An 11,729-nucleotide genomic window follows, 5' to 3' on the forward strand; every position below is an offset into this window, starting at 1 on the left:
GGCCTATGTTAGGATTCCTGATCCAAAACGAATAAAATTAGCAAGTAGAGCCTATGAATGTGTGTTCATTGGGTATGCAGTCAATAGCAAGGCATACAGATTTTATGACTTGACTGCACGAGTGATTATTGAATCTGTGGATGCTGATTTTTATGAACAGAAATTTCCTTTTAAATTAGGAAATAGTGGGGGCGAATCATCTGGTAATATTCCTGTTGTCAGGAATAAAGAGATTACAGATGATATAGAACCAGAGATCAGAAGGAGTAAAAGAGCTAGAATCACGAAAGATTTTGGTCCTGATTTCCAAGTTTATTCCTTAGAGGAGGATCCGGCAAACCTCCAGGAAGCTCTAACTTCTTTAGATGCTGATCTTTGGCAAGAAGCCATAAATGATGAGATGGAATCTTTGGAGTCCAATAAGACTTGGCATTTGACTGATTTACCCCCCGGTTGCAAGACCATAGGTTGTAAGTGGATTTTAAAAAAGAAAATGAAACCTGATGGCACAGTTGATAAATATAAAGCTCGACTCGTGGCTAAGGGTTATAGACAACGTGAAAACGTTGATTTCTTTGATACCTATTCACCAGTTACTAGAATAACATCCATTAGAGTGCTTATTTCGATCGCTGCACTTTATGATTTGGTAGTACACCAAATGGATGTTAAGACTGCTTTTCTGAATGGTGAATTGGAGGAAGAAATTTACATGGATCAACCTGAAGGCTTTGTGATACATGACAGGAACAGAAAGTGTGCAAGTTAGACAAATTCTTGTATGGTCTAAAACAGGCACCTAAGCAATGGCATGAGAAATTTGATAATCTTGTCATCTCAAATGGCTTTAAAGTGAATGAAAGTGACAAATGTATATATTATAAATATGAGAATGAGCTTTGTACTTTCATATGTTTATATGTTGATGACTTGTTGATTTTTGGATCAAATATTCATGTTGTGAATGCTGTGAAATCAATGTTGGGTGCCAACTTTGATATGAAAGATCTAGGTGAAGTGAATGTCATTCTTGGCATAAAGATAACTAGATCTGAAAAAAGGAATTTCTTTAGATCAATCTCACTATGTTGAGAAGATTCTAAAGAAATATAACTACTTCGACTGTAAACCTGCGTGTACACCTTATGATCCAAGTGTAAAACTTTTTAAGAACACTGGTGATAGTGTACGACAGTCTGATTATGCGAGCATCATTGGCAGCCTTCGGTATGCCACTGATTGTACTAGACCCGACATAGCATATGTCGTTGGATTACTGTGCAGGTTTACTAGTAGACCAAGTATTGAGCATTGGAATAATATCGAAAGGGTTATGAGATACCTTAAGAGAACAATGAATCTTGGACTACATTATCAGAAGCATCCTGCTGTACTTGAAGGGTACAGTGATGCCGATTGGAATACATTGTCAGATGATTCCAAAGCTACGAGCGGCTATATCTTTAGTATAGCTGGTGGAGCTGTTTCTTGGAAATCAAAGAAACAGACGATTTTGGCTCAATCTACGATGGAGTCAGAAATGATAGCACTAGCTGTTGCTAGTGAAGAAGCAGGATGGCTAAGAAGCCTGCTAGCTGAGATTCCTTTATGGGAAAGACCGATACCAGCTGTGTTGATCCATTGCGATAGTACCGCGGCTATTGCAAAAATTGAGAACCGTTACTATAACGGTAAGAAACGACAGATACGTCGTAAGCACATCACTGTTAGAGAATTTATCTCAACAGGAGTTGTTAGAGTGGATCATGTACGCACTGATGACAACTTAGCAGATCCTTTGACGAAAGGATTAGCTAGAGAGAAAGTCCATAAAACTTCCAAGGGAATGGGACTATTGCCTATAGAATGAGTCATTCATAATGGTAACCCGACCTAACTGACTGGAGATCCCAACAAATAGGTTCAATGGGTAATAACAAGTTATGATTGATATGAGACAGAACCTGCAATATCGAAGCATAATTCCTGAAGCGATTAGAGGATGAGTTAATAGAATCTCTTAATGAAGTCTATACTCCATATGGAGTGGAGTACCTAGCTACAGGAGTACTCTTGATAGCTTCACCTTTGTGAATGTGGAAGTGGGGCCGCTTTCCATGAAATTTTTTAGGCAAAAATTTCTAGAGCGTTCACTAAACTGGGATAGACGTGCAGGGCCATAAATGCACGGGCTTTTGAGTACACTTAATGAAAAGGTTGTGTGTGGTTTGATGTCCGAGATAGAGTTCAAGACTACGAGTCACTCTTGTTGAATCAGAATCCTACTCACTACGCAAAAGTTCAAATCGAAAGATACTTTTGCTTATGCACAATCTTATTGATACAGAAATTGTTCGAGATATTTTAAAGTTTTTCAAGTGGGGGATTGTTGAAATAAGTGTGTGTGAACACACTTTAGTGTGAAAAATTCAAAATAAGGAAAGTGCATTAATTCCCACATTGGTAAGGAGTGTGACTTATCATGGGTTTATATGGAGTGGTTTACTCACTTGGGTTTTGGCCCCAAGGGGTACCCAGTTTTGTGAGTGGGTTAGGAGTTAAATCCTTACCGATTTACCACACACGCGCGCGCGCCGTCCGTCCGGTCGGCCGGCCTGGCCTGGTTTGGTTTGGTTGGTTGGTTCGCTTCGAGCACTAATTTTTTATAACGTTTTTATTTGAATTTTTTGCAACTAAACACTATCCCTGATTCAGCTCCCTCGCATTTAATTGTATTTGACTGATTTTATTTTATTTAAAACGGATTTCAGTTTTAATGGCTTTTAATGTTTTGTCCCCTTCAACTTTCCTATAAATAGAGGTTGTCCTCTCATTTGTAAAATACACCAGAAACCAGAACTCAGTCTTGAGTAAAGAAAAACACATCAGTGTTTATAATTTCGATCTTGAGCAATCAGAATAAGTGTTTTTTGAACTGTCATCACAGTGCAGTGGTGGCAGTAGTTTGGCTGTTTTATCCTAGGGACGACGTGGTTGATCGTCATCTTTGCACCTTCAAGCTGAGCCGCGAAACGTCTAAAAGAGAGCGACCTAGTCCGCGACTCAGCCTTTTCAGAATTCTAAGTTTCAACAGCAACTGTTCCAACATTTACGGTTGACATTTAGTTGATTTTAGTTGACATTTAGTTGATGTTTAAAATTTGATAAAAATATAAAATAATGGCTTCAACAAATTTACGCGAACTCTTCAAAACAGTATAAATCGTCACTTATCAATATTAAAAATAGTAATAATAGTTTTGAATTGTGTCACGGAAGAAGTTTTGAATTCCAATTCCACCAAAATAAAATGATTTTTTATTCTACTTTTTAAATGTTTTACCAAATGTCGGCCGACTCCATGGTTGACTTTATACATGTAAAGATAAATTTAATTTGATTTCAAATTTATATGTAATTGATAACATATATAAAATCTAAATAAATAAATTTCGTCGGAGATAATATAAATATTTAGTTGACATTCGGTTGATTTATGGTTGACATTTAGTTGATTTATGGTTGACACTTAGTTGATTTTAAGTTGACATTTGATTTATCTATTGTTGACATTTATTTGACTTTTAAATTTGATTTTTTTTAAAATAAGTGATTCAACTGATTAAAGTAAAACCGTCAAAACATTAGAAGTAAACGTTTCCCAACATTAAGAAGGGAAAAATAGTAATAATTGTTTTGAAATGGGTTCGAATTCCATTGGGAGCAAAATAATTTTTATTTAATTTTTTTTAATATTTGACCACTTTTATAAACCCACAACCACGGTTGACATTTTACATGTAAAGATCAAATTTATATGTAATTGATAATAAATTACAATAACTAATATTTAAATAAATAAATGTTGTCAAAAATAATAAAAATATTTGGTTGACATTCAGTTGATTTACAGTTGATATGCAGTTGATTTTTGGTTGATCTGTTGACATTTGTTTAATATTTAAAATTTAAAAATTTATAAAATAAGAGTTTCAACAGATTCAAGCAAAACCGTCAAAACAGTAGAAACCGACGTTAGTCGTTATTAAAAATAAAAAATAGCAATAATTATTTTGAAATGTATTGCGGAAGGAAAAGGAAAAAGAAATATTATTGATATTTGGTTGACAATTAGTTGATATGTGGTTAATTGTCAGTTTATTTGTAGTTGATTTTCGATTGACATTTAATTTATCTTTAAAACTAGTCAAATTATAAAAGAAAAGTTTTATTAAATTTAAAAAAATTGAAAGAAAATAAAAAAAATTGTAAATCTTTTAAAATATATATTATAATATAATCTGCATTTGTATATTTAGCGTTAAAAATAATAATTTATAATAAGTATATTACGGAAAAAAAATTATTTTAAAATTATATATAATTTATTTCAGGTTGACAACAAGTTTACAAGAGATTTAGATTTAGTTTACATGCACTTTCATAATTATTGTGGAGTATTTGTATATATAATAAAGAGTAAACAGATGCAACAAATAAGGTTTGCCTTATTGGTTAGGCTCTTAGTCAAAGGGAGGAAGGTCATGGGTTCAAACCCCACTAAGAGCAAATTGCCATTTTATTTAATTTTTTTAATATTTGACCACAACAGTTGACCGATGACCGCCGCCGTTGACCACTGACCGCCGACAGCCGCCGTTCACCGCCTGTCCGACCGCCGCCGTTGCCCGCCGGTCCGACGCCGTTGACCGCCGGTCCGACGCCGTTGACCGCCGGTCCGACCACCATCCCCTGACCGGTTAGACCATTCCCTAACTGGTCAGACCATTTTTTGTCCAACCGCCACCTATTCCCTTATTCATTTTTTTTTGGTACAGAGTCCATGAGGTTTCCTTATTCATTAACTCTTGATGAGGGGTAAAATTGGCTTATAAATATTTTAAGGTGTAAATGAAAAGATGAAAAATAAAATGAGAGATTTCTGCATAAAATTGTTTTTTGAGTCGCTAACGTTTATTTTTATAGATATTGAGACATATGGTGTAATTTTCTCAGAAAAAAAATTGAAGGTGCAATTGTTACACAAAATTGATATAGAAGTTGAATGTATAGTTGTGTTTATTTAAAGAATAACATTACCGTAAAATGAAAATAGATTTCCTCAGAAAAAATTGAAGGTGCAATTGTTACATAAAATTGATATAGAAGTTGAATGTATAGTTGTGTTTATTTAAAGAATAACATTACCGTAAAATGAAAATAGAAACATAAAAATTAAAGAAATTAAGGGGCCGTTTGGTTCGCCATAAAAAGAGGGGAATGGGAATGGGAATGGGTATGGGAATGATTCCCATTGTTTGTGTTTGTTTTGTCAAATTGTACTAGGAAATGGGAATGTGATTACCCCCTCAATGGGAATCAGCTATTCCCCCCTTACCTCATGGGAATGGACTTTTGGGAATGGAAATCAAAATTTATAAAATATTTTAATAATAAGTAATAAATATATAATTATTAAAAAAATAATTTTTAAATATTTATTTTAAAAAATATACTTAAAATAATAAAAAAAAACTTTTTTAATAATTGTTTTTAAATAATTTTTTATTTTTTAAAAAATAATTTTTTTAAATTTTTTTTTAAATTTTTTTAATTTTTTCGAAAATAATTTTTTTAATTTTTTCGAAAATATTTTTTTAATTTTTCGAAAATATTTTTTTTAATTTTTTTTTAATTTTTTTTTTTTAATATAATAAATAAATATTTTTATTAAACTTTATCCATTCTCATTCCTACATTAATTTTGAACCAATAAAAAAATGGAAACAATCATTCCCATTCTCATTCCGATTCTCATTCCCAACCTTGAACCAAACGGCCCCTAAAGGTGAACCATATTTTTGCAAATTGAGACTTTAAACCGAAATATTGAGAATAATTTAAGACAACCTCGTAATCTGTGTAATTTTCTCTTGAAATTTTAACATACACCAAGACAATATCAGAAAAAACTGCACTGTAATGGTATTCATTTCTGTCAGAACTCTCATTCAACCAAATCCACTTCTCCATCAAACAATCATCAGCTGCACTGTAACGCTAATCTTGAGAAACCAATCAAGAGGACAAATAAAGCATAAATAAGAGAACACAAACATTATTACAAGTAACATGTTAACGTAAGGCTTGCAGAATCAGATCATCTGCAAATTTGGAGTCATAACAAAACAAATCGCCACAAAAGAATGTATAATATCACAACAACAAAGATGCTACATAAACTATACGGCGTATATATCACATAACTCTGTCTCCAACTAAACATAGAACTTCCTAATATAGATCTAAATAAAATATAAATCTGTGTACCTAATCAGACCGGGAAAAAAATTAATAAAATGACAGGTTCGGTAAGAAGACGGAAAAAGATACCAAGGATATTCTATCTAACACCAGACTGCAACTAGGATTTTACACAAAAGTCGTGAACCTTGTACGAGGCTCAAAGGGCCATTTCTTTTCAATCGTTTGTTGAGGAACGATTACTATCTGAAGGATTATCTTTGTGGTTTGGAGAAGGCATCGTTCCCCTCATCTTCAATTCGGCAGCTTGCTGCTGTTCCTGCTGTTGCTGTTGCTGTTGCTGCTGTAGTTGTTGATGCTGAAGCTGATGCAGTTGATGCTGCTGAAATGGATGTTGCTGTTGCTGTTGCTGCTTCTGAGAATGAATTTGGAGCTGCTGAAACTGTTGTGTTGTTAAAAGTGTGTGCATCGAGTGATTGTTGGGATAGAACTGCTGGCTCGTTCCAAACGAATTATAGTTCATCATAGGACCACCATTTGCCATAGCTTGACCAGTCAATACCTTCAGATGCTGAATTTCTTCTTTCAATGCATCATTCAATGCTATTAGAAAGACAAAAATACATTACTTTTTAATATATGAAATCCGACAGACAGATAGATTAGAAATTCGATGTTAGTGCACAAAATAAGAAGCAATTACAGCATTATATCCACTAATGATGGAAAATGTGATCCAGGAGCTATTCACATATAGCCACCAGTAACATTTACCATGCTGAGATGCCACTGCCACGTCTCCAATATAGGAAGCATAGCAACAGCATGCAAAATTACAGTCAACAGTTATAAACAACTAGACTTCAGCCGATCCCTAATTTCATATCACAAAAAGATCAAAGGATTTGAAATTCCAAAAAAGCATGCTTTAAATATTTAAATTCATAAACATGTTATCATTTGCAACAATGACACCTAAAAAAGATCAGCTTTACCATCCTTGAACTTATTAAGCTAATAGTCATATAAATAGACTCACATGAGCTACTTTACAAGTCCACGAGAATGCAAATGCCACAACATCAGATAGGGGAAAAGAAAGCCTTGACTCTAAAAGAATTACGGTAAAAGAATTTTGCAGTTTGGTTTCTTTATCATGCCATATGAACTAATTGAAAAGAAAAAAATATTAAAGTAAGACTTCAAACAACTAATTCTTCTAAATAAATACGAGAAGCCTATTGATAATGACACACGAGTCCAGAGTCCAGACTAAATACTCGATAAATTACTATTTATCAGAAATTACTAAAATTAGGCTATGACTCGATCAATCAGACTAAAAGTCTACTGGTGGAGAAACACTATTTTGCATTTGTACATGTGTGCGTGCATATCAGGGAGAAAAATTGCAAAATACATTTTTTTGCACACCAGGGTTGTTTAGCAACATTGCAGTAAGGTTTGGGCTGCATCCAGGACAAATCATCAAAAAAGGGTTAGTGCGAATACCGAAATATTGGAACACAGATTGCGCCTCCAATAAGTCTCCTTAGTTTACAGCTAAATTCAATAACTAAATGGATCTAAACAAAGTACTGTCTTCTTGGTTAAATCATTTCATGAGTTAAAGAGCCAAGAAACAATTAAATGGCTCAAATTACATGTATCATTAATAGTATCTTAAATATACTTGCAAACTATACAACTTCAAATAGTCAAATGGAATATCTATCCTAGCAACATTCTAATTGCAGTGTTTCAAATGCTCTAATTTGTTTCTCCTCGTGTAATAAAATGAGTTCCTCTTATCACATAATGATGGTATAGCAACACATTCAACTATGCTGACAGATTATTACCAACAATGAACAAGCATTCAAGAAACCATAAACAAATGATACAGAGAACCTTCAATAACACTTGTCATGCACCATATCAGTATCGGAAACAATGCAATGGTACTGGACAGGTTCAATCTAATTGTATCAGACAATATAATTGTACTGGCCACCGGCACCATGAACCTTCAGAATAATCCAATTTAAAAGGGTAAATTTAAGAAAAAATATATCATTAGTGAAGAGCCCCTTGAAACTGGGAAGGTATTTGTAAAGAAGAAATGGAAAAGTAGAAACAGCTTGAGATTTCAGATCCCCTATAATGTATCATTAAGTAAATATCAAAAGGGAAAAACTTCATTATGAATTGGACGATAAATAACATATTGTGCATTATGTAAAACCATGATATAAAAAGACACCTAACTTGAACACGAGACACAAGCATATTCCCAACAACAGACATCTATGAATGGACAGGAGAAAAATAACCATTATGGCCATTTCTAACTACCTACCTAGATAATGATAAATAATAAGATTAGGGCCATGGCTAGCTCCCTATGTTGATAAACAATAAGAAATTTCTAAATGCCAGGAAAGGAAGTACAAAATTGGAAAGTTATGTCATTTTCCCAGAAAGCAACAAAAAGAATAGAAGTCCACATCTCAAAATTATAACTTCCTAAAACAAGTTTACTTTGAAAAAGAAACATAATAATAAAAAAAGGGTGGTGAGAAGTAACAAAATCTAGAGCTGTGTGGATGTAATTTGCAATGCATCACAATTCATACACTAGTCTGAAAAAATTCAAAACAAAATATAGCATATCTTTAATCAGGTCAGATGGCTTCCTATTAGTCTTTGGTTCAAATATTTCTCTCCTAAGAATCAGAAATACTAAACCAGAAAGGGACTGAAGCAATCAAATAAGGTTTATAATTGGATAGAGATAAATGAGACCCTTACCATCTTGCAAGTGGACCTGTTGCTCCATTGTTTGCAACCGCAATTTAAGTTCGCTATTTTCAGCAGTCAGTCCATTTGTATCCCTCTGGCAAAAAAGACATAAGAGGAGACTGTTAAATCCAATTTGGTCAATATACATGCAACATAGGTTCTGACCAGACATTTCACTGATTCAATGAAGTGCATAACATACAGCATATGATATATACGGCAGGTATAAATATGATTATGATAAGACTTGAGAGCAAATACCATCAGCTTAAGAGTTTAAGAAGCGTGTCAATCTGATGCAATTTACCTGTAATAAAGTCAATTGAGCAGACAATGATGTTGCTTCTGTTTGCAGTGTCTGTACTTTCCTTTCAAGTTCAGCAATGTAACGCATCTTTCTTTCCTTTGACCTTGCCGCTGATTGCCTATTTGCCCAGATCCTATTATACATACCAAAAGGCACACGATATTTTACTATACAGCACGTCAAAAAGAACAATAAAATAATAGTAACAATTCCTATTCCTCAATTTCAGAAGCAAAGGAAATAAAACACAGAATTCTGATTCCTCAATTTCAGAAGCAAAGGAAATAAAACACAGAGAAACACTTTACATCAGTGGACATTTCATTAATGGGATATGAACTTTGATCATCAAAAAGAAAATCAGCCGGGTATGGAACATTCTTCTTGCTAGCCACTTTTAAGATAAGTGCTTGACAAAATGATCCCAGTTAATCACAATGTTTAAGTAAACAAATATAAGTCAGCATTTTAGTATAATTTTGAGGGCCAGTAAACTATAAAACTCCTACGATTCACGAAACAAAGAAAATAATTCATTGTGGACTAACATTTTTTAGCGCAAAGATACTTAAACATTTCAACTAAAACATTCCATCCAAACATAATGATTCTACACTTCAACAAGTACGTTATCCTTTAGTGCCATATCAACAGCTTCTATTTACTTATGAAAGGAATATACTGGTATTAAAATCAGCAACGGAACAATCTCATTATAAGAAACAACACAATAAAGATGGTCTAGTATTAAAAACATAAACAATTAACTAAAGGCATTATACCTTTTAGCGCGCTTGGGATCCATAAGAGCAAGTTCAGCAAGCTTAGCAGCAGACATAGCTTTCTTAGTATCAGCAGCAGATATCTCATCTACACCTGACATTAGCATCTCTGGCTTAATAGTAGTCGACCCATCCATAGACTGGCTATGTTGATGTCTAATTCTCGGCCTCTCGCTATGTCCAGCACCCATATCAACTCCTCCATGTGCTGATGGTGCAGGAGTTGATGGCTCCCCTAACTGGAAAGCCGACGTAGCTGACGATGAATTGAACTTATCCATATCAAGATACATCGTAAACAAATCCTCCTCGGTCTCATCAGAGAACGAAGGTCCATCAGCACCACCTACTACGCCAAGATCACTATCGAAACTAATATCATCAGGAAGAGTCAAAATCTCCGAATGAGCTCTTCGATGTCCCAAATTCTTAGGCGGGTTATCCGACATTCGGCTAATATCATGACTAAATCGACTAGAATCCGATACATGACCGAAATGACTAGGGTCAGAGCTAGAACCAGGAACCAAAGGGGGGAAAGCAGGGGATGAAGGTGGCTCAGGTTTCACATTAAATGAACTTCCAGTTGGTGAAAACCCAGAAAACCGCCCCGACGGAGGCGGCAGACACCCGCTATGACCTGAAATTTTATCCTTATCCATCTATAGAAATCTCAAAACAAAACCCTAACTCAAACCCAAACCCACAAATACAATATTCAAGAAATAATATAAACAGACTAAAATTATTAAAAAAAAACACGCTATTATAGAAACAATGCGATTCAAAGATTATAAAGAAATCAAACAAACCCTAAAAAGATTGGAGATCTAACCAACCAAAAATGTCAGAAAACCCTAGAAATGAGAAAATTAAAGGGACCCAAATGAAAAAAATCTACAAAAATAGAAAAATGAGAGCAAAATTCAGATCAATTCCTTTCACTTCTGACCTTATATAGCATTAAAAATTAGATTTTTTTTTTAAGACAAACAGAGGAATATGAAACAAAATAATTTAACAAGAGAATAAAAAACTTTTTATCAAGAATCTAATTCATCAAAATCACATGCTAACATCAGAAGATTGTTTTAATTTTTTTTAAAATTTTCACCATAAACATCAATCAATCAGCCCTTTTATATACATTTATGGAAATAGAAGCTTCTTGTTACTCTATTACCATAACTTCCTGTCTACTTCATTGACCAAAGGGTTCTTCATTTGTTGACTTTTTAAAGATGCTTACGTGTTCATCTACGGTGCATTTGATGCTATGAGCGTAGATGAGTATTATAGAGTTGGATGTATTGGAATTCTTTTCCACGCCGTTCGCTTTTGGACAGTGAGAGAAGTTGGGAGAGTTTATGAAGGAGGGGAATTATTGTCTGCGGTGGATGTAGTGGAGTTTAATTTGATGTCTATTTTTGTTGATTTCGTGGGATTTGTAAATTTCTATTGGAATGGAAATATATTTATTACTAATTTTGTTTGAGAAATGAAATTAGTATAAGGAAATTCACAAAGCAAAATGCACTTATAGTAATTAATTCAATATTTCAAGAAAAAAGTAG

General features: G+C 33.9%; 1 protein-coding gene across 1 annotated transcript; it reads right to left on the minus strand.

Annotated features, from left to right (window-relative positions):
• Positions 1-6,135: 6,135 nt before the first annotated feature.
• On the minus strand, positions 6,136-11,216 carry LOC126664355 (probable transcription factor PosF21). The gene is made up of 4 exons (XM_050356712.1): positions 10,156-11,216; positions 9,374-9,506; positions 9,076-9,160; positions 6,136-6,867 (listed from the first exon to the last, which is right to left on the minus strand). The coding sequence occupies exons 1-4, from the start codon at positions 10,815-10,817 to the stop codon at positions 6,482-6,484; spliced, it is 1,266 nt and encodes a 421-aa protein (XP_050212669.1). The 5' UTR covers positions 10,818-11,216; the 3' UTR covers positions 6,136-6,481.
• Positions 11,217-11,729: the final 513 nt, after the last annotated feature.

The sequence above is a fragment of the Mercurialis annua genome, linkage group LG1-X, assembly GCF_937616625.2.
Source record: "Mercurialis annua linkage group LG1-X, ddMerAnnu1.2, whole genome shotgun sequence".
NCBI lineage: Eukaryota > Viridiplantae > Streptophyta > Magnoliopsida > Malpighiales > Euphorbiaceae > Mercurialis > Mercurialis annua.

Coding starts and splice junctions, on each gene's coding strand:
- LOC126664355 (XM_050356712.1), bottom strand. CDS start 10,817: ATGGATAAGGATAAAATTTCAGGTCATAGCGGGTGTCTGCCGCCTCCG. Junction 9,507..10,155: donor GATCCCAAGCGCGCTAAAAG/GTATAATGCCTT, acceptor TATGTATAATAG/GATCTGGGCAAATAGGCAAT. Junction 6,868..9,075: donor ACAGGTCCACTTGCAAGATG/GTAAGGGTCTCA, acceptor TCTTTCTAATAG/CATTGAATGATGCATTGAAA.